This window comes from Barbatula barbatula (genome assembly GCF_947034865.1).
Source record: "Barbatula barbatula genome assembly, chromosome: 23".
Lineage (NCBI taxonomy): Eukaryota > Metazoa > Chordata > Actinopteri > Cypriniformes > Nemacheilidae > Barbatula > Barbatula barbatula.
The window spans coordinates 5,811,820-5,839,600 of NC_136786.1; the positions used below are offsets into that span (position 1 = coordinate 5,811,820).

General features: G+C 39.3%; 2 protein-coding genes across 2 annotated transcripts; one reads left to right on the plus strand and one right to left on the minus strand.

Moving 5' to 3' along the window:
* Positions 1-15,493: 15,493 nt before the first annotated feature.
* zic1 (zic family member 1 (odd-paired homolog, Drosophila)) lies at positions 15,494-18,657 on the minus strand. The gene is made up of 3 exons (XM_079447792.1): positions 17,413-18,657; positions 16,845-17,008; positions 15,494-16,562 (listed from the first exon to the last, which is right to left on the minus strand). The coding sequence occupies exons 1-3, from the start codon at positions 18,380-18,382 to the stop codon at positions 16,365-16,367; spliced, it is 1,332 nt and encodes a 443-aa protein (XP_079303918.1). The 5' UTR covers positions 18,383-18,657; the 3' UTR covers positions 15,494-16,364.
* Positions 18,658-22,508: 3,851 nt separating this feature from the next.
* On the plus strand, positions 22,509-27,220 carry zic4 (zic family member 4). Its single transcript, XM_079447805.1, has 2 exons — positions 22,509-23,970; positions 26,100-27,220. The coding sequence occupies exons 1-2, from the start codon at positions 22,821-22,823 to the stop codon at positions 26,537-26,539; spliced, it is 1,590 nt and encodes a 529-aa protein (XP_079303931.1). The 5' UTR covers positions 22,509-22,820; the 3' UTR covers positions 26,540-27,220.
* The last annotated feature ends 561 nt before the right edge of the window (positions 27,221-27,781 follow it).

A 27,781-nucleotide genomic window follows, 5' to 3' on the forward strand; every position in this document is an offset into this window, starting at 1 on the left:
CGGTTTTGTTTTGTTTAAGCTTCTGTCAATAACAAATTTCTGGTCTGCGTAAACATACTTATCAATAAAACCTTTATCCATTCATATATACAAATTACTTTAATAAAGAGAAATTAAACTACAAACGTTCAAAATATGTTATATAAAATATTTGTTTGCAACTTTAAATACTCATATATACATATATATATATATATATATATAAATATATTATTATTATATATCAAATAACAAATAATTTAAATAGAATTGCTACACGGTTGCAATTTATCGATTCAAAACACCAATTACGTTTGAATAAACTTAAAAGCTCAGCATTCTCATAGAACATTGCTTCTAAAACATCCCCACACCATGATTGTAATCACTTGTTTGTGATGTAAGAATTGCTACAGCAAAGTATTTCTCTATCTGCAAACAATTCATGCATCTTAAGTCCCTAAAACCAATAGAGGCGAATGCAAATGACAAACTAAGTGGAGACTAAGCAGTGACAAACAATGTGTCTTAACAAAGCTAATGTAAACATCTAAAGGAAGCCGTCGCATCTTCTATTCACCCGTTGCTCCTTATTTGGAGATGCTCTTGCAGTAGCTCACAATGACACGCAAATTCTGCTGTTTCTGTCAATTTAAACAAATGACAATGATACAAAAGGACACTTCCAGCGAATGTAAAATGCAGTGTGAAGGAGCAATGGGCCCATCAATGGATCTCCTGCGCATCACAACAGCCACTGCAGGGCACGACAGGCTCAATATTTACATTTCCTTTTTGAAATTTGGTGAAAGGTTTTCTTTAACCCACAGAGACCCGAATGAGAATTGCTAGATAATAAGAGATTAAAAGGTGAAGGGGACACAGAGGAAAGAGAGTGAGAGACTAAAGCAAATCCTGGCCTGGGGGGCTGATGTTAAATCACAATGGACAGGGCAGTAAAGCAGTCAAATGTTTTTTTTCATCACCCCCTTATACAAGTGCCACCTGCATTACAATTAACCTCATGGCAACCTTGAGGTCCCTGATTAGTGATGGCCTATTGTCTCACTCCCCATTAGAGCAATAACCTCCTCTCTGCCCCTCAACACCAACCCCGTCCCGCGCCCCCTCCCAAATCAACAAATCAAAGTGCAGTTTCTACCAGGGCACTCCGAGTGGCGGTGTCAGGGATCCGGCCCTCGTCACAACAGAACGTCAGATTGCGTGGGGTCTTGTAGCATGTACGTTGCTCTACCTGTGTGGGTCACAACCTCCGACCTGCTTGTGCTGACTAGGGCGGACGTGAGTGTGATACGCGGACCTTAGGTCAGATTTGGACACACTGCAAAAGATTATGTCCAACGGTACAATGTTCGTCTTTTTCAAAGGGTTTTTAAAATGGACATGAGATCACAATAGTTTAGTCATAACATGCTGACTGTAATGATTTATTTTTACAAGATTTTTTTAACAAGATCAGTCAGGTAGCGTGCCATAAAATGACAATTACCAACTTTTAAGTGACGTTGCAGGGTGGAATCAGGCGTGTTAAGACATCGCACGAGACGGTGAATCCTCAAAGGGGACGGACCACCAAGTAACACCTCCGTCACCTCTGGTGGTGAATGCTGAATGTGAACTGCTAAACAGTCTGACGTCAGTGTGAATGCTGCCAACAAATATCCAGAATATAAAGAGAGCTCAGTTAAGCCTGCTACCGTGCAGCCACCCACTACCCGATTCTACAAATGGCTTGCTGTTTTATACCCGCTCAGATCCTGTAAAAACCATTGAGCAATAAACAAGCTCACACTTTAACTTCATGGCAGAAATAACCATGATGCATATATCAGAGGGATGCCTGCAGCATGGGGGTAGCTGTACATGCTGGCTGGAAACCAAGGAGCGTGTTCTGGAAAACACCTGTCAGCTGTTTAGCCCAGCAATGCCATAAGGCCAACCAATGGGAGAGTACCAATCTCTCCTTGTCTTGCCTAAAGACAGTAGCAGACAGTCCCCAGGCAACCACCAGGTGCACAGATGTGGAGCGTGGTTTACTGTGGTGGATCGTTTGTTGCTTTCCAGCACTTTAGAAACTGTTTTGTTGCTGTAGTATGCAAATCCTTGATATGTACCGTGACCTGCTGAACCCTCTAAAGTGGACTTACACTGACCAATGATGGCAATTAATAGAGCGCTAAAGCTTTTAAACGTTGGTAAACACTGTTTATGGTGGGGTTATTCGGCACATTCGATGTGTCAACAAAACAATCGTGTTTTTTAAAGTTGTATTTACTTGTGTATTTTACTTGTAACACTTTACAGTCATTTGCTAAGGTTGTTTGCTAACGTAAACTAACGATGAGCAATAGAAATATTTAGTCTTCGTTGACGTTACAAATGCAAGTGTTCATTGTTTGTTCATTATATGCCCTCATGTCTATTGTCTTGTGCTCGTTACACTTGTACCTGTACGTGTTTCGATGCCATGTTCGTCAGCCGTGTCCTGCTTTCCTGTTAATTACCGTCCGCTGGTTTTTGATGTATTTTGTGACATTGCGTCGTGTCTTAAGTTATTTTTGCCCCCATGTGGGAAGTGTTTGTTTTCTGTTTTGTCTGAGTTTTCCCCCATCGTGGGTGTTTGTTTTGTTATTTGTTGTTAAAGCCTGTTTAACCCCTTCACTGCTGCCTGCGCTTGGGTTCTCATTCCGTTCCCTGACAGTTTGGAGAATGTATGGATGGTGTGAAGTAAAAAAGTAGTACAAGGCATCAGAGAACATGAAAATGTCCAGATCCAGCATTTGGGTTAAACAAGAGTGTTTGGTGACGTCGACTCTGAAGTTGTTTCAGAGGTAAAAACAAATTTATTACAGTCTGATGACAAATTACAAAGACTTTACATACATATTTAGTTTATATACAAAGACTCTTTGGAGTTACTCCATTAACTCAAAAGAGTCCAAGAAAGTCTTGTCTTGCCAAATAGGATGGGGAAGATAATGCATTGAAGCAAAGACTGGAACTCTTTCACCCTTTTCCTCGCTGCATTAAGGATACATGGAAAAATAAATCAATGCACCGGACGAGGTATTTCACACATTTAATAGGAATTTGGTCTTTAATTTTAAAAAAAAGAAGCAAGCTGAACTTTATTCAATTATGTAAATCACAGATGAATGACGTTTTATAGGACAAGTGTGCGAAGCAAATGGGTAAAAGAAAATGGGGTTGGAAACGGCAATCCCAGGAGGTCTCTAATAAGGGGGAAGAGTAGCGAGAGCAAGTTTGCCATGCACTGAGAAGCACGTGCTATAGTAAACTAGGGGCTAATCCAACCCCCGCTGCGTGGCTTCCCTAGAGGTCTAATACTCTGCACTCATTGAGGCAAAGCCCCCTGCTCGAGGCAACCCCTGCCAAACTCTACGACACCCCCCCAGTCGCTTCTCCCCCGATGGTACACACAACATCTTTGACACCCTATCACTGCTCCAGCATGTGGCCACAAGACCAGTCTTTCTGTCACTCACTGTAATATCCCCATCAAATATTCATCTCTCCTATGTGCAATTTCCCACACTCAGAGAAAACAATCTGGGTAATTATAAAACAATTAGAGATTACATGTTTGAAAACCTCGGCTACACGGTGATAATTTCCACGGTGACTAATAAACCCGTGCGAGCATGGGCGGAGGAATGAAATATTATTGTGCGTGCAGAACGAGAAACGTCAGCGAGGAAACCAGTTTATTGAATTCAGGGGCATTGTGTTATTTTGTATATTCATCCTTGTTGGTGGATATTCCCAAGACTCCCTCGGGCTCTAATCTGTTTTCCATGTCATCCTGGTAAATTGTGTTATTTAGTTAAAAGGGCATTATTCCATTTTCCGTACAAGGGGCTGTTACCCAGAGGAGCAGGCATTGGGAGACTGCACACACTGTGTATCAAAGCGATTCCATGCCTGTATCGGCTTAGCGTGTTTAGGATGTGTGAATACAAATGCGGCTGAAATTCCCCCCTTGATCCCAGAAATCTGATGAGTAGAGACGGGGGATTCGTCCCAGCCGATTATAGGAGCTGTTTAGTTAGACAACTAAAGGTACAAAGAAAGCATAGAAGGCTTTGTTGACTATTTATTTAAGAAGAACATTTCAAAGGTCAACATATTCGGATTGGACGATCCACTTTGCTGTAAAATGCTACGAAACCTATATTAATCACTGTACATTCACAGTTTTAAATGGAAAAGTTTCTGTTGCTTGGCAACCGACATTTGAGGCATGTTCACACCAAGGACGAGATAATGATGTCTATAAAGTTCATTTAAATCATTCTAAATTTAAGAGAATAGCAGAGTCCACACCACAACTAACAATAATGATACAGAAGAACGATATTGTTTAGATCTTTTCAGAACAATTTTTCCCAGCGTTGACCGAACATGAACAGACAATCACAATCTGTATAGGGCAAATGTAGCATTTGTTTATTTGTCTTTTTAGTTATTGTTCATGTGTGAACGGCCCTTTAGACTAATGAACTAATTTACCTTCGGTAAGAAATGTTGGGTCAGGTTTGGGTCAAAAAGTGACAAACTCGACGGTTGGGTTATATATGAACCTGTGCTGGGTTGCTTCAACCAAAACGTTGATTTGTTTTAACCCATTGCTCGGTCAAATGTAAACATTTCTGGGTTAATTCAAATCAGTGGGTTGGGTTCACCCCTTTCTGACCCAACGCTGGATTGAAAATAACCCATGATTTTATACAGTGTATCTTTTAATATGTTTCTGTTCCCAAGCTTTTAAAACGCAATAGGTCTCTTGAGTATGTGCATAACAATGATTTTATTTTACTTGCTTTATTAAAATTCCATTCAGTGTTTGTTGTTGGCCTAACATAGTAGCAAGAGTGGAATGCTGTGATTTTACCACACCATCATGTCGTTTACTTACCTAACATATCTAAATGGGTTTTTACTATCAGCATGTTAGTCTGAATGGTATGCTATTTTAAACTGAAATTGGACTTACGATTTCAATGCTTGTCACTGGGTGAAATTTATTCTGAGTGAACAGTGTGGCATTTGTAAAGCATGAATTCAATGCAAGCCGCACCGAGAGTACTTATTCAAAATATACTGCATCTCACATGTAAAAACATCTCATAATAACATCATTTCATTATTCTGCCTACAGTTTAATGCACCGAGGTTTGGTTAGTAATTGCCTGAATGACATTCCCTTCAGATGTGTAATATTTACTTTTACAAACGCAGTCAAATCTGCATTGCCAAGAATTCATTTTCTTTATTCTTGGGGAAAATTTAAGAGCAGGTGAAGTTGTATCTCACAACTGGAGGCCAGACTGCGTTTCGCAAATTTGCTCCTCCCGTAACTGCAGAAAGTCCCAGCACAGCAGCACGACAATTATATCCAGGTGCAAGAATTTGATTCAACAAACTCTGGGTGGACACATCCCGTTTTTTTCTCGGCATCCCTCCTGTTCTCGCTCTCCCGTTGGAACAGCCTGGACCAGATGCCCTTGGACGAAAAAGAAAAACTCCAGCACACATGTGACTGTGCACCTTGACTAAAACCTGAAGCTCGTCCAGTAACTTGAAAGTCAAAAAGCATGTTGTTTATTATAATAATTAGAATGGCAGCAACCAGAGACCAGGCTGGAAGATAATGGGACATGCTAATGAGTGTGGAAACCAGCCAGTCAGTGGAGGATAAAGAGGTGGAGGGGTGTGATCTTTTGGCACACTGACTGGGATGTAATATAATCTGGTTATAAGTGACTCATTTGGTGAGAGTCATGATTGGAGAATTAGGTGGAATATTGGTGGAAATAAGGACTTTGACATATCTGATTCCCATTTCACTTTATTGTTCTGGTCACTTAACACTTTAGTTATTTATTCATTCATTATTGGTTCAATGTAACGTAATAACTTGGCAAAAAACCAACCTGATTCAGTAATTTGGTTACTTTTCGACTATTGAGGGTAATGTATTTCAGGTGATAGTTTTAAGGGTTTATACCGAGCCAAACGGACCAAGCACTCAAGCTATGCCATGCTTAATTTAGACCTTTGTTGCCCTTGTGGTCGTTCTGAAAATATGACAGAGGGAGCCATAAATAACACTCTTTGCTGACCCCAAAAACCATATCACCCCCTCTCACATGTAGCACCTTATCAAAGCCCGCTCAGGTCCAGGAAAAGGCTCGTAAATCTTTAAAAAGTGAGAGAGTGCCTTCATTTGCCGGTATTGCGGTAAGCGATCGTGACAGAGGCGGCTCATCTCTTGCTCTCTCTAAATGGTGGGAGACCCAGGTGGCAGAAGGGACAGGGGGTTTGGATGCTGGTTTAATGAGGGTACACCGGTAAAGTGTGGAGGGCGTAGGAGGGGCGCAGAGCCAGATTGCGGCCTCACTGCCAATATCTCTACACCATGTGTGTGTTTTTGTGTACAACTGAGCATGTTGTGTGTTCACTGGAGACGCTTGTAATGTTGACGAGTAATTGATGTTAAATCACACTGGTAAACGTGAGAGAGTAATTCATAATTGCTTGAAATGTTTACAGATGTGCATTAATTACTCAAGCGTAATTAGCTTTTGGAGATAATTACTACTTTGGCAAAGCCTTAAAGTCTAATGTATTATAAAAAAATCACAGTGACATGTGATGATGGAAGCTCGGTTATCAATGACATGTAGATTCTATACTCAACGGACAGCTGATTGGATTCACTTCAGTCGCGGGTCGAGAAGAATATGCTGGGAGTACAAATTGACTTTGGCCTGTGGTAGAAACCCTTAATAATGCTAGATACCCTTTCTCGCCACAGGTGCTCCTCTCTGTCCGTGTTATTACGGCATGTGTGCCAGCGTTCACTTCATATGATGTCAACACACCGTTCATGGAAAAAGATCACACCAGAAGCCAACGGACCATAGACCTGTAACCAAAGGTCTATTTTCTTTATACATCATTATAGTCTAATTTCACTGCAATATAATCAAACTGGGCAATTTACATGAGCATACTGGAAATAGTCCACACTTTGTTTATTAAAACAAAACGATAGAATAAAAAAAATCGAATAAATGTATATTACTATTGATTTAAATTTGACCAGCAGTCCAAGATTCGGTGATACATTTGTAGTCAAATATAAACTGTGAACACATTTTAACAGTATTGCTGTTTGTTTTATTTTGTGTTTATTGATTCAAATGGATTAAATTTGGATGAGACAGTGAAAGAAATTGAGTTAACAAGTGTCCGTGTCTGAGCATCCCATGATGCAACACTTTTGATGACTACAAAATGTATGTCACTTTAAACGTTGTAATGATAGTTTCCGTATTTTAGAATAATTTTAAAGTATTAAGTATTTCCAATTGCAGAAAATTTTTTATGAAATAATTTACAGGATCATATATGTGTGTGTGTGTGTGTGTGTGTGTGTGTGTGTGTGTATACACAAACGTTGGCATGCTTTTAATAACAATTTCACTATACTATTCAATTACATTAATGATATGTATCTTCACAGAAACTCATAAAGTGCTAATAACTTTGTAACTTTACAATTGCATGAATCATCTCTTATTAAGAATGATAGAAGCATCTCTCATGCACTTATATGTTTGACAGCCCAAATCAAATTGTATCTTGATAAAATGAGCCCAAATTGCATGTCAATGAACTGACATAATTGTATAAAGGTATAAAAATGCAGATAGGTTAACATAAGGAGTCTTGTATAATCTCATTCCCACACAAATCGCCACAGGGTTCCTGTCTGCTGGCCAGTACGGTCTCCAGCTTTCATTTGATTTAGGGGGCTGAGCTCCTCGCCCCAAGAATGTCTTCATAATGCAGCAATGCTCAAGACTAACTGCACATGTTCTGATTCAAGCAATGCTTGTTTTACATACATATTGCATTTTATTGTTACGGAATCCCTGAAAGCCTTGAACATTAAGCAGACAGAATTTGTCCTCTGTAAATCTCCATCTGTTTTGACAGTGACAATTGATTTAGATGATTAAAAACCAATAGCCATTATCTTTATTGACAAGGTTATGTGGTTGAGGAATCGGATGTCTCTTATTCTACCATCTTTATGTGGTTTGATGTGTTCAGATTCATCTGCTTTACAATATATGTGAAGCCACTAAATGATATCAAGTAACATTATTTATGAGGTGGTGACATCATAGCATGTAACTGAGAAATGCCCTTTTGGCACAGTCCCGTGGCACGGTTTCTGTACTGCAGTCTTTCAGTGAATGACTGCGCCTGGTGTCCTCCGTAACTTCTTACGTCAAACAATATTTACACTCTTGCAACTCCTTTGTGTAGATTCCACTAAGTAGAAGCTAAATTTAGCCCGACATGCCTTGATATGGAAAGATAGGTGAGGGGTAGACCCCGTGAGAGTATTACTCCAGAAATGTATTAGCCATACAGGTTTTATTTTGGTGTGATGGCTCAATTGTCTACTGATTTATAAATAAATAATAGTTTGTACTTAAATTGAATATACTACTTCACTGCACCTCGGAAATGACTTCCCTTTTTGGCTGAGATCATCAAGAACTTTTATTTGTCTTCCAACCACCTGTCGAATAGAGGCCCCTTTTACAATTGATAGTCTTCTGGCAAATGACTCATTGGTGCGTGGCATTTGAAAATGATGTAATCCTTTCATGGCCTTTAACCGTTTGGCTCTATTTTGGTATGTAACGCCAGCTTTTCATGATCCCTTCAGTTCCCAATGAATTAAATCAAGGCTTAGTCTACCTTATTACATGGTAGGTTATGGAAACAAAGTATTGTTTTAGACCAATGTCAACTCTTAATGTTGACTTTAAATTATACTAACCTTACAAAAAGAATACATATATTAATCAAAATAACGAGTAAAATATCCCAATAAATGATACAAATATAGATATATGGTTAAAAACGTGTATGTAATAGGGTAATGGATAAAGACATTGCAGGGCATCTAAGTCTTAATGTTGACATCTGAGTTAGTTAAGGCATTTCCTTAGCACAACTGATCCAACAAGAGCAGTTACTGTAGTCACATGACTGAGCCATCCTTCAATGTTATGAAAAGAAGCTTGGCTTTCTCCACTGCCCGTTGGAAAGATTCCTGGACCTTGTAGCTGCCAAGGTTTCAAGCTTACCGTGAGTGTGTTCCCAAGTTACGGAGAATAAAGTGTAAAAACGATTTTTTAAATGTACACATGGATGCCTTGATTTCGGATACACCAGATTGCTCGATTGGATGCATCCAAGTCCTGAGCTTTCAGAGGTCACATACTGAGGCTTGAACTGAACAGGGATGGTTTTGTCAGGCATCAAGGGCACATTTTGTTGTTTCAGAGACAGTTGTAGCAGAATAGTGACAACTTTTTGCAGAGGTGCCTGAAATAACCGATTTTGTGTTATCCTTACGTTTTTTTTTATGAAAACGTCTACAAATATTTGTATTGACCGAAAGAATAGCATGTGTTATTTACCCTGTATTTAGTCATGCAATTTGAATGTAATGTAAATGTTATGTATCATGTGACAGATTATTAAAAATAATAATGATAAACAAATTAAACAAAAAAAATAACAAGTAAATGTATAATTTACTGTGTAAAATGACTCTCTTCGAGATACAAAAATGGGTGTGCTTTGCCAATGCAGGTGCTAAAATCAATTAGTAATTAATTAGAGCAAAGAAAGAAATGTAATAAATGGCAACCACCTGGTCCAAGCCAAGTTATCTGGGCTGATAATTATCAATCATGAGAAGGTAGCTGACTCGGAACGACTGAACCCTGGTCTTCTCACACAAATGGTGTTATCTGCATAACTGTAGTACATCTGGCATGAAGGATCATCTTTCATACTTACGCATTCCAGGCTTCTGCATACATATTGCCCGCATTTCTCTTAGTTATTTTATCACCGTCTCAAAAATAAAACATCATGAAATTTACGAGATTAACATCAAATTAAATGTTTTATATGTGGATTCTATTATTTGTCAGTTGTAGTCAATGTAATATTAAACATCAAATCGATCTTTAACGCACCACAAATATAGATGTTGCAAGGTTATCCAACTCACAAGTCACACTTTGACCGCTGTATCTGTAAGTGGTTTGATCCGTAGAAATTCGTGAATGTTATTATATGTTTTTGACATGTTTTACATATTATGACATTTTATGCTATTAGCCCCCTTTCAGAAATGCCCAGCTGTAGTTACTTTACAACAGTGGAGATGCTATCTGGCGCGAAACATCGAGATCGTGATGGGTCGACTATAAGCGTGAACCAGACAAAATAGCACTTGTTAAAATGGCCCCTGTGTAAATTTCAGCTCGTGTTATGCCAAATTATGGGAGAATGTTGCACAGTGGGCAGCAAGATGAAATAAAACATCTCTATCCAGCTTGCTTACTATCTCTAGAAAGAGAATGAATCACGAGGAAATCATGGAGTTATGTGGAACAATGCATTTAATGAACACGTGGGATAAATAGCAGAGTTGAATGATGAACTGTACTGAGGAATGGCTTCATGGCAGTAACGGCGTCACAATTTGCCAAAACAATATTTTTTCTCGGACCAGAAGGATTTGGTTTATCGTTCTTTAACTCTGTCTCCTGTTACAAAAGGATTCCTGCACAAACACAAGCCTTCAAAAGAGAATGGTTCCAAACTTTGACAAATGGAAAGAACACATAGTCTTGCCAAAATTATGTTTTGACTTACCTTGGAAGTTTTATTTACTAAATAGATGTGTGTAACTCCAAACTGTTAGACTATTTATTTTCAAGAGTTGAAAACATTTTCATTTTTACCCTGGGAATAATTTGAATGTATTTATATGTTTATGTTTCCATTATGATTTTGTAGCTTTAAATGTTTTTACTGTTACCCGCTGTGGTCAAAGCAAAGCTGCACATATAAAGCAAGACAGCACCCACATTAATAGTTCGCAAAGCAGGACATGTAATTTACTGGCAGCATCTTTATGTTTTTTTGATAACTTGTACAATTCAATAATGCATGTAGCAATCAAAAAAATGTCTATCAACATATATCATCACCGATAGACTGTAGTCAGATTATTATATTCCAGTCACCTCGGGTCACAACAACACTTCATGTCTGACCATGTACATGAACACCATCAGATAATCTCATCTGTTCATAAAGAACGTTTCAATAACCTTGCAAAACGAGCCTCTCTCCGTTATCTCTACGGCAAGGTGTGTTTGATGTTCAGAACAATTGTTTCTTAGATGCAAACATATCTTTGTATCTAATTACAAAGAGCCCAAACTTCCCTTCTCTGGTTCAATGCACAATATTAATGAGGTCAATGATTATGTTAATTGGGGAGCATTCTACAGCATGTTTTAATTAGTTCTCTGTATTCTGATTTAATCAAGAGCCCGAAAACTTCACTGGATGCTTGAAATGTGTACTGTTTTCAACACACGTGCTTCCGAAGGACATTTAAAGACGTTAAAAGACGTACAAACTTATTTAAAATGAATTTAAGACAGAAAAAGTCCATCTTTTTATACTTGGAAAGAAGCTTTTATTAAACGTACGCGCTGCAAAAATTGCATTTTCCGCATTGTAGATATTCCACTCAGTATCAAAACCAAGAACTTACATTGTCATTGTCAACGACTCGGAGTCTGATCTCTGGCCCATGAAACGTAGACAGACTCAATATACAGCTATTTTATAAGTGCATTAAGTTTACAAATGACTTCTTTAATGAATAACCTTCTGAGACTCCATTTGAAGAGCCATTATCTTAGTGTTCCAATCTATTGCCTCACCTCCAGACTTTAACATTTATTATACTGATGAGATGCAATTAAAAGAGCAGATGTCCACAAGCTGCTCTCATCTGAGGCGAGTAAATAAAATACAAACACACAATAACATTTCCCCTAAAAAAAGAGAGATTTTGCCGAACTCACAGGTAACCAAGTAACACCCCATAAACCACGTATGAATAAAAACAGTTCTTTAATGAAACATGCTGGCTTCATTTTAATAATTTTACGAGTATTGAAAATAGCAAAAGACAACATATTTACTTTTTTATTTTAGTTTTCTAAATGTATTTTTGCATGCCTGGGTCACATATGCATGTTTGTTTTGATAGGCTGTCTATTTGTATCTCTTGATACTGTGAAAGGGTGCGAATATCCCCTCTGAAGTCCATCTCTGTCCCAAACAACTAATTGGAATGACCCCATTTAGCAACTTGTCAAGGGAACACGACAACATAGACGATGTCAGCGCCTCCACAAATCTTCTGTAGTCCAAACTTAATAGCGTGTCATGGTGTCCACAACTAATGCTAGAGGGGTCACATAAAAAACCCTTATGACTCATATTAGTTGACGGCTCTTTTCTTTATCTGTGTGAATCCAAGCTGTGGGGCAGAGCAAGGGGACATTCAATGGGTCATCCGGGGTCCTCTAGTCCATGATACACGTAGCAGCTAATAATATTGCAAGGTGTATTTACAAAATCAAATCCCTCGAAATATTTTCATAATAAGTCAATATTCTTTGTGAGCATTGTTTAACTATCATTATCGTAAACGTTAAATGTCACAGACGTGCACGTAAACGTGCCTTGCTAAAATGCTTTGTAGAAAGACAACAATTAATTTAACCCCGTATATTACGGTAAGAGAAGATGCATTGTTCTGCATGCCCCCATGGCCAAACAAAACTAGGAAAAAATATTTGCATGTCTTTGCTCTGTGACTGTACTGCTTTCTTTACAAAGCAATGATAAATACTCTGAAAATAATCATCCATCTCAATACAAAATAACAGTCACACTCCACAGACCGGCGCACTCTTGTCAATTTGCACCCCGCGTTCAAGTTGAAATGTCTTTTTTTCTCATCCTACTCTCATTTCAACATGTTCACCCCAACAAGACTGCACTGAAGTCAGAGAAAGGTCAAGCGCATATGAATGAGAGGAGAAAACTGTCAGCTTCTTTTACATTACAGAGAAAGAGCAGCGATAGATTCATCTCTATACAACAGCTGCGCAACAATCCCAGAAGTTCAGCACTGACTTTACGTACTGCTCAGGAAAACACATGTAGGATCCTTAAAAACAGACAACCAGCAGTTAATACATTATGCAAGTCTTGCCGTGGACTGTTATGTAACCTGTTGGAAAGTACACTGTTATTTTTGCTGTTGAAAAAGACCCTATTAATGCACACATTGTGTTGAATTAAATGTTCTTTTTAAAATTAAGATCCAAAGTATTGTGATATTTGGCTGTTTGTTGCCGAACAGTTATGAGTTGAAGGCACAACATTTGTGTTGCGCTATTAGGATCAACATAACCAAATTACGCAAATTAGACAAATGTGAAAAATCTTCACGTTTCTCACAAAAAAAAAACGCAACACCTCTTCGTTGTACAATTGTATATTTTGGACGTCCATGAAAAGAATAAATGCACCAGTTTTCAAGCTGCCGCCAATGCCGTAGATTTGTTTTTAAATGTATTTGGTCTGTATTTTATGATGGGATATCGTTTTAAAATGTATGTAAAATACCAAGTATCATTTGTAAATTTTGAAATAATAAAATAGCAGAAATATTTTTGACGGGGGGGGGGGGCGGGGGATAAAAGAATTGTTGAAACTCACTGCGCGAATCGTATTGTAGTGCAAGTGTTTATGACCTGTCACGCGCCTTTATTGTTAGGTTATTATGCCTGCATGCGTGTGACAAGTGAATAACTTTTGACCTCTTTTAAATGACTTTTTGCCTTAGAGGGAATGTTGGTATATAACAATGAGCAAACTGACACAATAGACACGACTATCTTAGCTAATAATCATATCCATGAAAGAACCAAACACAGCCACATTTTAATGTCGTTTGTCCATTGATATTATTTTTGTGCTTCTATTTTCTGGGGGTGGGAAAGTAATAAGGATAACAGGCAAGCGAAACGATTTCAAAATGTGTATTCCGTTGTACGGATCAATACATAACACTTTCTACTACTACTCTAACGGTGCATGAATGAAAATGTAGCAGAACGTTTGAATAGATAGAGTGTTAAATAGAGTCGAACAATTCATTTTATTACCATCATTCACATATCTCAAAACCTAATAACCCGTGGAAGGGGAATATGAACATATTTCGGGGAAAAAATCACCTCCGCCATAATGCATTCGCCCCTACTGTTTATGTGCCAATATGTTTATATTTTCGCGACGCCAGTGTCTCCTGTAGGTCTGCTATTTCTCACCCACATGCACGCGCACGGCAGTCCACACACGCGTCTGCGCTTGTGCACACCCCCCAGAAGGAACATGTAAACACTGTCGAGTATATAACATTTTCCTTTAAGCCACAAAGCAATGCTTTGCAACTGACATGTCGTCGTACCACATTTGAAAACAAAAATAAATCCAAATGGCCACGAATTAGAATCACTGCAATGCTCGATTCATTAGTTTCATAGCCGTAGGGCACTGCTTAAATTTGCACATGCTAATGATCCTGTGTTATCTGAGCCATACACACACACACACACACACACAAAGTTGCAATGCATGCATGGTACTCCTAATAGTACAGACTGCTTGCTCGCCTGGACTTACAAGCGCTCAGATTGCCCCCTCCCTCCATTGGTATACATTCCCTCTCTCCTTTTGGAAATCTTTGCACTTTTGACCGCGAAGGAAAAATAGGCATTTTAGTCAAACAATTAATCATTTTGTATATTTTAATGTCCAAATAGAGTCTATCGGAGTTGGCAAAATCCCTGAGCAAAAATTGCGCACTGGTGATATTAAGCACGCTCATGATCTTGATGTGCCTAATGGGGCGATCAAGCAAGTTGCAACCAGGAACAAAAGCCCAACAGTCACTCTCTTCTTGGTTAAGTTTGAAGTCCTTCACTGGTCCCAAACAAGCATAATTAAATAATACCATGACGGGAGTCAAGTCATGTAAAATATTTAAATAAGACCAATAGATAAGTAAATCCGTCACGATTTGTCGTTTTAATGCATTGAAACCTTACTCTAGGGACGTGGCCATATTTAGTCTTTCAAAATAATGAGCGTTACAAAAGTGAAAATTACATTACTTTGTCATTCGTCCTGCCGAATTAGTGGTACAGCCTTAAAAATAGATTTAAAAATAAAGATTTAATAAGGATTAAAGTGTCATGTTTTTTGACAATGTATTTTTGACGATTAAATTCTAAAGACCGACTGTGATTTATTTAATACTTATCATCAGTGGTTATACTTGCATTTATGTGATGGTTTAGTTTGAACGTGGTAAATACTAAATTAAAATGAATATGTTACAGACATCTTCGCTGAAATGGATTAACCCTCAATTCAATCGTTTAGGGAAACAGCCTAGAAATAAAAAATTGAATGCATTTTTGTTGTACGTTTAATTCTTTAATATTGTACGAAAAGTAACCAAACATTATTTTGTAAACTAAATTTTACATACCCTACGAACGCATTTTCCATAAATACCGATTATCTCTAACATGTGTTACCGATCCTTTACATGCGGATAAATATGGAAAATTGAGTTATATACAAGTAATAATTTCTTGCAATTGCCAATGCAATAGACAGATAGGTTTATATTTTATCACTTACATAAACAAGATTGACACGGAGCTTCAGGCTTTCACTACACGGTTTATCGACATGACATTAAATAACAACAACTGTGTGCTACTCAGACTGGACTTCAGACGAAATGTTGCACTGGATACAAAAGCACATTAATACTAATCGGTTAGGTAAACGTGTAGACTGTGGTAATACTGGGTAATTCACATTTGGTACACATAAACTATTACATCATTTTCAGTCAAGACTATTCATCGCAATATTCGTAAAACCATTTCATTTCCATATATCTAGGGACCACATTTTTCACAAATTCCCTTAAACTGTATTATGACTATTTACAAAATAAAATATTACATTTTAAACTAGATGAATCTTTATGTACAAAAAAAGGGAAAAGATACAGGCGGTGATCTGCTGGTAGCATGCAATTGGAGTTCGCTGTGCATCTTCCGAAAATATAGGTAAAAAAGGAAAAAGAAAGGAAATTGAGAAAAACCTGGAAAAGGCTGTTAAGAGCTTTGTACACTCCGTCCATGCAATGCTCTCTCTAGACAGCCGTTTAAGAAAGATTCTTCACATTGTGTGTGTATGTAGGTCCACGCGAGAATAGGCTGTTTTTTGAGTCCTGGTTCCCAAGCAGTCTTAATTCTGCAGTCTTTTGAAAATATTTACACGTACCATTCATTAAAATTTGACGACAGGGTGCTGTGGCTGGTCGTGTGGTGGACTGTGGATGATGCTGGTGATATGGAACTGCTGTTCTGGTTTTCTGTGGAAGGGGACACGATGGTGGGCGGCGTGGAGGACTCGTAGCCCGAGCTGGCTGCTGGAGAGGGTTGGGATGCTTGAGCTGATGACTCGTGAACCTGCGTTGAAGCCAAATGAAAAACAGTTTAAAGTCGTGTGTTGTTTATTATTTCTCATATCGAGATAACCAAACAATTGCGACTGATTTGTAGTATTTTTTAATTTTCACTTCATGGGCTACTATCATTTATTTTGATTTCCTAGTTCTGAAAATACATTTCGTCAGAAAAAAATGCCTTTATCAAATAATAACAAACATTTTTAACAGCAAATTTCAAAATATCTAGAGACACAAATATATAAAATCTTTAATGTATAAGAACCAGTAATGTTATTGTTACCTTCATGTGTTTCCGGAGGGAGCTTGGATGTGTATAGGATTTATCACACATTTTGCAGAGATAGGGTTTGTCAGAGGTATGGACGTGCATGTGTTTCTTGCGGTCACTGCTGTTCGCAAAGCGCCTGTCACAACCCTCAAACTCACACTTGAAAGGTTTTTCACCTAACAAAGACAGAGCAAATATATTTTACAATTCTTACCCATTTTAGTAGAATATTTCCAAGAATTTTACGGTTTTTCATTTTATTGGAAGAGAAGAAATATGCGGGGAAAATAAATGAGAATTGAATAAAACCACATTTCTTGGCAAATACAAATACGTTTCAAAGGGTACGAAACTTTTATCCACAAAAATATTGCCGGTCCAATTATGTTTTTAATTTTGTCACAGTATATTTTATCTGCATTTTTTAAATAGTATAAAACTCAGAAACTTTCGATCTCAATTCTAAAAATTATAGCCGTGTTAAAAAAAGATCAATATTACTTGCTTCACTTTCAAGACATTCTTATTAAGCGCCTATTATTTATTAAACAGGTTAATTTAGCAATTACTAATTTCTTACCGGTGTGCGTTCTTTTGTGAATTTTTAGATTTTCCGATCGGGCAAATACTTTTCCACAGCCAGGGAACGGACATGGGAACGGTTTCTCTCCGGTGTGCACTCTGATATGATTCACAAGTTTGTACTTTGCTTTAAACGGTTTTCCTTCCCGGGCACACTCTTCCCAAAAGCACATGTGATTCGACTGTTCTGGTCCACCAACGTGCTCCACCGTCAGGTGGGTTACAAGCTCGTGCATGGTGCTGAAAGTTTTGTTGCAGGCCTTTTTCGGATTCGTCAATTGCTCCGGTTCGACCCATTTGCAGATGAGCTCTTGTTTTATGGGCTGTCTCATGTACCGAAAGAAGGCCCCTGCTCCGTGATGGGCAGCCATGTTCATGTTCATGGGGCCATAGCCGTGTAACTGAGTCGACGCATAGTGCTCGGACCTGGGACTCGCGACGTGACCATATTGTTCTGCCCTGCCGTACATGTCCCCGGAAAAGCCAAGGCGCATCTGACTGTTCACGACGTTGGATGAGGCATGCGTGGCCGCTTGTTCATGCAGTCCCGGGAAGAGCAGGTGCCCAGCGGCATCAGAGTGTCCGTGTGGCCCGGCAAAACTTCCAGCGGCGGAGGCGAACAGACTGTGCTGCGCGCTCGAGGCGTCTCCGAAGCCCCGATTCCGAAAGAGAAAGTCCCGAGTGGAGTTAAAGGCGGCGGTGGAGTAAGAGCTTACATGAGTGGGGTGGTGATGGTGTCCCAATGCAGCGGCGGCGGCGTAACCGGGTGCCTGCGAGGAAAACGCTGTTTGCCCAGAACCAAGATCGTGGGAGCCGTGGTTGATTTTAAAAGCGCCCATACCGTCTGCGAACGGATTGATGCCCAAAGCCACTTCTCTATCGGTAACTTCGCCTGTTGAGTGATGTCTGGCGGAGCCGAAAGTAGTCACTCCAATGGTGGGATACTGTGGTCCTGCGTCCAAGAGCATCTTCAGTCTACAGCGGAGGAGACTGAAAGAGGAGGAATCTCTAACAACTGTCTCTGCTTGCTTTTTCTCTGACTTAAGTGTGCAAGGCAAACTCCGATCCCCTATTTCTATTTACTTTTTGTAGTGGAGAGGAATTTCCCCTCTCCTGCTCATCCGATGCACACGCAAATCATGTGCAATATTGTCTTTTGCGGTTTATCTTCCTGTGGCGCAACTTTCACCTCCTCAGTCAGGCGGTGAGCTTCAGACTGATAGTCGCAATCATTCCTGCAGATAAATGAATTGAAAAGACAACACAGTCCACCCCTGATGAATGGGGAAGGAGGGGGGCAGCACGTGACCCCGTGCTTGGGCCATCATTGGAGAGGGCGCTCTCCCCCTACTAACATTCACTCACCAAATAACAGCCCGCCATGCCTCAGCATCCGTACGATTGGTCGGTTTACATCATCAATCTACGGGATTGTCGGGAGGTTGCTGACTGTGATTTTGCTCTGTTTTCTGAATTTCAACATCCAGAGTTTAGTGAATGCATGGCCGAATAATAGCTTTTGTTCTAGGCGGAGGACTTCCACGTTTGGCCTACTTCTGCAGAGGCCTGATCTGTAAGCATTCAGCATGCTCTAAGAGGCAGTGTAACTCCAGAGCCAGAGTAAACCTGGGTGCATCTAGTAAACACTCGATGCAATCTGATATAGCGGATTCCATATGGCATGGAACTTTTGCGCGTGTTAAGAGAATAAGCGAGCACACCATTCCAAAGACACTTTCCATACATTTCAAAAAAAATTGTGTATAGTAGGCTAAATATAGTGACAACAAAATGTATTAAAATATAGTTTAGTTTTACTTGCACCACAGACTTGAAAAGTATAGATTTTATAAACATTGTTAGAGCTTGAACTTATAAGAAAATGATTTTTTTAGTGCACAGTGCGCGTTAATACATCACTTTGTTGGTCACTTAATGTTCATTACTTATAATTATTTACTTGGCCTCCGACATCTGTAAACGCATTTCTATGAGTAGGACACTGAGGCACCACTTGTTTTGCAGTGCGCAGGAGACGTCACAGTGCGCGCTTCTGGACAAAACTTTATTTATGATGCTGTTAGCATTTATTTCACATGATGTCAAACACCATAAAAACACATTTTAGATTGCGTTCTGTAAGCTTTTCTTTTTTTCTTTTAAACTGTAGGCTGTGTGTTCTGTGCATAAACGCAGTAGGCCTTCCGCAGATACTTCGAGACGTCAGGTAACAGAATCAAACATGCGAATAAGGTGACGCCTTGCGTTATTCATATTCTCGACCTGTGTTTTTGAGATAATGCGGCCATAACGTATCGCCCTTGTGCGTGTAAAAGTTGTGGGTTGTGGAAGTTGTGAAGTGGGATTTCTCTCTGCAGGAAACTTCGGCGGCTGGAGTTCAAAGCCGCATGAACAGACGAGCCATTAAAATATCCTCCAGACTGCAGCCTTCAGTTCCACACTCCAAAACTCTTTCAAGAGAGGGAGAGGGGGAAAGTGCCAAGGAAAGCTGTTGAGCTGAAAGTTTTGTCCTAAGGACGTTATCTTTATTAAAGAAATCTGGACGATGTCTTCAACAGGTGGAAAACGGTAAGATTTGTGACCTATAGGGACTAAATTAATCTTGGATGCTGGAATATCTCGGTATTTTTACCGAACACTATAAATAGTATAAATATGTAATAATGTGTTGTGCATACATACGTATTGTATGCAACAGCTAAATGAACCACAAAAATGTGTTGGGTTTGGTGCATGTGAAAGAATACTGTATTTTTGTTCCGAAATGAACTGCATACAAAAATGTTTTAAAACGGATAAGCACGCCAAATGGTATTTTATCATTCTGTCTACTAAAACAAAAGTGCGCCCTATGACTGCATGTGCAAAATACCACGAATGCAAGTAATTTTAGATTAAAATAGATACTAGGAAAAATATAATAGCTGTAGAATATAATTTCACACGTTTAAATTGAACGTTTTTTTGTGCGAAATTGTTTTATTCAGTGATTTAAGGAAAAAGCTGACATTCTTTGAAGAACTACTTTTATTCGCATATTTGTTTCCCCTCTGCCACAAGTAAATAAGCTTATGACTAAACTTTCTGGCCAAAGATATGCCTGAAGAACGCAACTACGACGTATTAGACCATGAGCCCCAGCCATCTGAATAGCATCTTAACTATTCGTCATAGTTCACAAAATGTTTACTTATTTATGACATGGATGGTTTTGCTTCGTCACCATAGGCCTGACAGATCAATTCATGAGGTCTCTCAAGGGAATTCAAGGTTCCCAGAATAAACAAATAAATGCATATTGGCTATAATCAAAATGAAGTCAAAGTGGCTTTAGTGGTTTTAAAAATATTTGTATGATAATATGTATATGTTGTTCACACAAACTAAGGAATTGTAGTCGACATTTGACACGATCACAACAGCATTGAGGTTCACCAAGGAATGTTTCAATGTTATATTGCTTCATCCAAAAAAATACGTTTTGTAATCTAGTCTCGGATGTGATGCATATGTGAACGCAAACATACAAAATGTTTCACACCACACATCAGTGTGGAGTCGGGTGGGAGGGTCAACTGTTTCCGTTGGTATCAATACACGAGCATTACATTAATGTGATTAAGCTCTCGGATATACTGTTTCCATACTGGAACGAACACGGCAATACAGTTATACACATTATATTTGATATCCATTCAATTGTAACTTACTGACCTTCTTTTGGGCCAATTCACCCAAAACGTACTATTTGACTTTAGAGAGTTTGATGTATAAGGCTTCAAACCGCTGCGGCCAAGGTAATGATTCCGTGTTGTTGGTCTATAAACTGATGTAAACAGTGTAATTTCCAAAAACGTACTTCACATCCTCGATACGATTTAGGTTGCAGTTACAACGTGTGCATTTTAGTTAATACTATATTTTCGTAGAATTAAATGTGACTAATCATATAGTCTACTAATGGAAATATAATCTTTGGATCCCGACTTTACTAGATCCATGATTTCAAGAAGTTTGCAACTGCACAGAGAATAAAGTGCAAACAGGGACGCAAAGGAATTTAACACACGCTCACCGCGTTTTCTAAACTCTGTTGCTTACTTACCTAAATCACTTACTAAAATACGTTGCCGGTTTTGACACAATAGTGCATTTATGGGAAACGCTGATGAATTGGCCTATATAAACATTGGAGCTTTTTCTGTGCTTTCTCAGTAAAAAATTAAACAACTTTTCCACGCAGGCACTCACTGACCAAATACAATCTCCTTAAATGCTTTTGCGTGGAATCTCTTCCTTAGACAGACGGTGGGGGTTATTTGTTCAAGGTTTTTACAATATGGTATTAAAAGCTGGTTGTAGTTGCATGATGGCATCTTATTTCATAGGCCTATATGACATTAATAATAAAGTTTATTAATCTGGTAATCTGTTATCCATTTTATATTCTACTTAACATTTTCACTTGCTGTCCTGCCAAGATTCTTTGCTTTGCTGCCTTGTACACTTTTGATGAAGCACCACCTCCTGTGTGCCTGATCCGCCACCGCTGAACGACTGAGGCCGAAAATTACCCCCGATCATAACAACAGGTCTTTTTGCGTTACTTATTTTCTCCGGACAATAGGCGCCCTTCGCGCATTCACAAGACACCGATCCCATGACGACGCAGAGGCATGGTTAGAGGAAAAATATCGTGAAAACATTTATCAAAGGGTTAAATACAGACACATCGGAGCCTGAGCAGACAGCGTAACATTTACAACGTCAACTTTGTACCAACAGTAGTTTCCGTGTTTTCTGTACAGTCGCGCGCGGATGTTTTTGGTGTACCGACTATTTAACGGTATATGCTTAGTGCTTGCAAATCCATTCGGTTCTGATTTCCGACAGCAATGTGGAAAATGCACTCGGCTCAAAGCGCGTTGCAGACTTTCCACCGCTGCAATATGAAGAAGAATCGCATCGCTTCCATGTAACTTTGGGATCGCAGTTAAAAGTAAAATAACCTTATAAGAAAAAAATAATCTGCCGCTCGAGGCTCGACGCATGCGCTTAAGCTGTTTGCTGTCACTAAAACATTTTTCTTCACATTGGAAACTGTCACGAGTGACGTCAATCACAGAGCTCTGACCAATTAGAACGCTCGGTGATTGTTTGGCTCCACGGGCTGCAGCGCCTACCATGAATCTCTATTCAGTATATCAAAGCGTCCTGCTGCTGCCTCTCAACCGAATGGGATTCCACGTAGGCACTGAGATAGCAACTAAACTTTAGGGAAGTAGATTTTTTTTCGTCTGTATTTTTCAAAGCGATTAAAATATATTTGTCATCATCATTATTATTATTTTGCCTGCTGTCAAAGTTATTCTAAAATTAGGAGTAATGAGCGTGGATGCTTTGGGAAGCCCTGTGATGGACCCCGCGTTTTCCAAACGGAACACGACGCTGAGATTAGTTGACTTGGCAGGGGCTCACCACCATCACCATCATCACCACCATACCCCTCAGAGCGTGACAGGCTTCCCGGGGTTCAGCAGCCATCCACACTCAATGGCTCACTCGCACCCTGGGGAGATGACTGCGGAACCCCGCCTGGGGCCGAGTCCATTCGGGCCAGAACACATGGGGCACTCCGCGGCCCTCAAAATCAGCCCAACCCATCATTATCCCCACCACCATCACCACCACAATCATCATATTGCAGGCCACACTGAAGTGGTCTCCAGTCAAACGGGAGCTTTTGGCCCGGTGCAGGCGGCTACGGTCCCGTACTCTATGTCTCACGCGGCCCAGGCGTTATCCGCCGGTAGGGATTTCTTCATTCGACGAGATTTGACAGCTCAAGCCATGCCCGTGCTGACCGATCAGACTTCTGGTTCAGCCTCTCACCACGGAATGTTTGTCTCAACAACAGGTAGCTATCCGGGACACTATGGTCATCACCCCGACCCTGGGAACCAAACTCTCTTCCCTGGACTTCATCACGAACAGCCATCTAACGGAGCACCAGGTGGCCAAGCTTTGAACGGACAAATAAGGTTAGGAATACCTGCCGAAATGTACGTTAGGTCTGATCATTTGAGTCAAGTAGCGAGCTCCAGGGCAGACCCGTTTGCCGGTACTCCTCTGCACGGATACGGTGGACTCAATCTGAACATGAACCTCAGCGCACACCACCACGGAGCCGGTGCTTTTTTCCGTTACATGCGACAACCGATCAAGCAAGAGCTCATCTGCAAGTGGTTGGAACCGGAGCACTCCGTCAAGAAACTTTGCTCTAAAACTTACAGCACCATGCACGAACTGGTAACACATGTGACTGTCGAGCACGTCGGAGGACCAGAGCAAGGGAACCATATCTGTTTTTGGGAAGAATGTCCCCGAGAGGGAAAGCCGTTTAAAGCAAAGTACAAACTCGTGAATCACATCAGAGTGCACACCGGAGAGAAACCGTTTCCCTGTCCGTTTCCTGGCTGTGGAAAAGTATTTGCCCGATCGGAAAACTTGAAAATCCACAAGAGGACACACACAGGTCAGTGGCTTAATTCTCGTCCCGCAGGACGCTTTAATCCCAGTCGCTCAATATTCATTTGTGTAAGCAAAGTTGGGCGTGCAACTAGTTTATGAATTATGCGAGCTGCTACTTTGCCTTAGGAAATGAAGGTATACGTGTATTATAAAATGAAAAGGAATAAAAGGATGACCATTAAATAGCGGTTTATTGCACAGATCAGATTATGTCTTTGTTTTTGTTTTTTTGACGTAATACGTATATAGGCCAATCTTAAAACCGGGAAATTTCTCATAATTTCGATGGGCTATAACTTAAGCGCATTGAAAAGACGAAAAACAGCCGTAAGAACAAAACAGCAATGAGCATTGTGAAGTCTTTCTTTTCTGTTTGGTTGTTGCTTACGTTGTGTGTGTTTGCAAAACAATTACATGTACAAATTGCTTGCAACTTCACGATTGCCCCAACACATTCATTTGTTTGGGGCCTATTGCTTCTAGTTTAGTCGTCTGTAAAATAAACAAATAAAATGGCGTATAGCTAAAAGGTTGCGTTCAGAATGTCCGCATTTATTTCCACAATACGTCGTTAGTTGACACATTAAGTTTATGAAAGTTTTAGGGTGCAAATGCACGTGTTTAAACAACGTCAACAACTCGTGTTGATGTTATGAGAATTCTCACTACTCTTTTATTAAATTACAGATATATAACAAACACATGTTTTATTTAGCTATTGTTTTTCTAGTCACAATTTCAAATAATATGCTACTGATAGCAAATAACACACCGAACATGACATGGCACACATGGTAGCGAGACCAGTGTTTTGTTTTGCTTAGACTGCAGCTTTCCTGCTCCAGTTTCCCTGTAGGTCAGCGGTGGCATTTTTTTTAAATAAAGGTTAAACGGTACATTTTCTGTCACCACTATCATTAAATAGCACCAAAAGCAAAGTGTTGTCTCCATTAATTTCATAACTGCGATAGCATGAGTAGCTCATAAGCAGCTGTGGAAGCACTGTTTAACAGAACCGCACACTTTCAGATTAGCCGCATGCAACAAGTCGAGTGTATTTATAAAAGGCGTTTATAGTTCATATTTATCGGACAGTCGACCGTGTTGGTATTTCATATTCGCAACGATAATTGGTTAATATATATTTATATATATTTGCAAAATTAGTTTGGCACTGCAGTACTTGGATGCTTGGGGGGCTTTTATATTTACACGAGAGAGAACAAAAATACTATTTTATGCATTCGGTTTTTGGATGTAGTGTTTTACGTGTTTTCTTTCCATTTGATTTAAAAGTTTTAGTTCTTTAATGAGATTTTATATGACACCTATTAATTGGAAGCTACGTTTAAGTTAACAGTCATTTTATTGTCTAACCAGGCGATACACTTATATTACTTTCTGTGCGAAATTCCCAGGGGCACAGAGATTATTTTCTTGCTTGGGCGGTATTTGAATCTTTGCTTATGGTTGTGGTTTCCCAAGGGTCTCTTTTTTGCTGCTTTCTTGTAGTATACTAATATTCTTGATTGGCTTTCTCGGCCCAACAGCTGAAGGTCAAATTGATATTCAGCAAGCAACTGTAATTAGACAGCAGCAATTACGCAGTCTTATAAACTCCTGGAGCTTATGTCCTTCGGAAATAAGCACGATGTGATTGAATGTAATTAATTCAAACGTTTCTATTGCCTGGCTGCCTTCTCCAGCAGCTATTATGGTTACAGTGGGACAGGCCTAATAGCTGTTTAGATAGAGGGTAAGACCTTTTTTATGATATCTACATGCTCTACATTCTAAAGGTAAATAAAACTAACATGAGATTACGTTCAACAACATGCAGCAGAATAAGCACAATCATCTGTAAATGAGAAGATAAATAATTGTTGTCTATGATGTCTCAGTCACAAGGGGCTTGCCATCAGAGAGACATGGCAGTAAAAATATAATCACGATATCATGAGACTCGTGTGACCTGATTGACCCTGCCGACAGACTTTAGGCCTATGTGCAGATGATATGCTTTTATATGTGTGCTTATTGTATTTACAACGAGTACATTTGTAATGAGTAGGCTGCACATGTGAGGTTCTTTAATCTATATTGACATTATACTTCTGTTTTCTCGTTTTATAGGTGAAAAGCCCTTTAAATGTGAGTTTGACGGCTGTGACAGACGGTTTGCCAACAGCAGTGATCGAAAAAAGCATTCCCACGTGCACACCAGCGATAAGCCGTACAACTGCAAAGTCAGAGGTTGTGACAAATCGTACACGCATCCCAGCTCTTTGAGAAAACACATGAAGGTGCACTGCAAGTCTCCACCTCCGAGTTCGGGTTACGAATCATCGACTCCATCTCTTGTTTCTCCTTCATCGGACTTGGGACGGGAGCCTGCTCCCTCCACGCTCTCCGAGCCTCTCTCACAATCGTCCCAGGCGGCAAATTTAAGCGAATGGTACGTGTGTCACAGCTCCGGTGCCAGTGGCCCTCAGACCCCACCCAGCGGTTCATCCACACCGGGCCATACAGATGGGTCGATTTACGGCAATGCTGAACGAAGGGACGCCTTTTAGCAAAAATAGTTATATTCCCTTTTTTGACAATTTCTTAATTTTGGACTGAATGACCACAGACTGACGCCAAGTCAGTTTAAAGAGCAGGCTTGTTCAATTTTGATGCCTTACGGAAGGATGCACTGGCCCCTGACAGCTGATGTCACTGCCTAACCGCCAATCGATTAAAAAAATCACGCGTGTCTATGTTTTAAATAGAGTACTGATCGTACGCATGTTGCTGTATTATTTTGTAAATTCATCTTTTTAATTTATTTTTATTGGTAAATAATTTCTTTTTGTATTATTGAACCAAAGTGCTTAATTATTCAATTGTACATATGTAAATGATGACGTTTTAATGTCTATGTGTGAACGGTAATTTTGTAAGGTTTGGTCTTTCAGCATTTTTTAAATGTTTGCTACTATACTTTGTACAAAATTGGTATACAGTGTATGTGGTTATTTGAGTTTCATAAAGACGTAGACTTTTCCTCGTTTTGTGCTTTCTCCAGCCAAGCCAATTTGATGGAAACAGTGTATTTGTATTTGATATGACGTTTCATTTATGATTAGTCATTAATATATTGTGAAATCAGCAATCCATTTTTATGAAAAATATGAATTATCAGCAGAGACCTTAAAATGTGTACCGAAATGCCTTGTAAGTTGTCAGTATTTTGAATAAACTGTGTATGACGCAAAGCAAGAACTATTTTAGTACATCGTGAAAGTGAAAATCGAATAATACAAAAACAGAGAATTCAAGAAAATGACTCAAAATATACAGTAAACAAAACAATTATTAAATTATTAAAATTATTTTCTCTGTATGTATATATATATATATATATATATATATTGTATATTTTTTATAAATTCGTTTTCTATCTATATAAGATATATTTTATACACCCTTTGTATTGCTTATACACACAAAAATACCCTAGCTTTACACTCCAATTACATGGGCAGCAACTGATGAAAGAGTTGCATATTTTCACACAGACTTCAAAGAGACTTTTATACAAAGAGACATTTTTTTCACGACGGTGAATCTTCATGGTGAGTTAGGAATTCTATAGCAAATCCGAGTCAAATTCAAATAATATGGGCGCCAGGACTGTGCACCGTCCTGTCAGAAAGAATGCAATGTTTGCGCTGAAAGAAGAAAACATTCTTCCCATGTTTGTGCGTTAGTTCGTTTCTTTTATTTAATTTCAGTGAAACACATTCGTCGAAATATTTCCTTAATAGTAAATT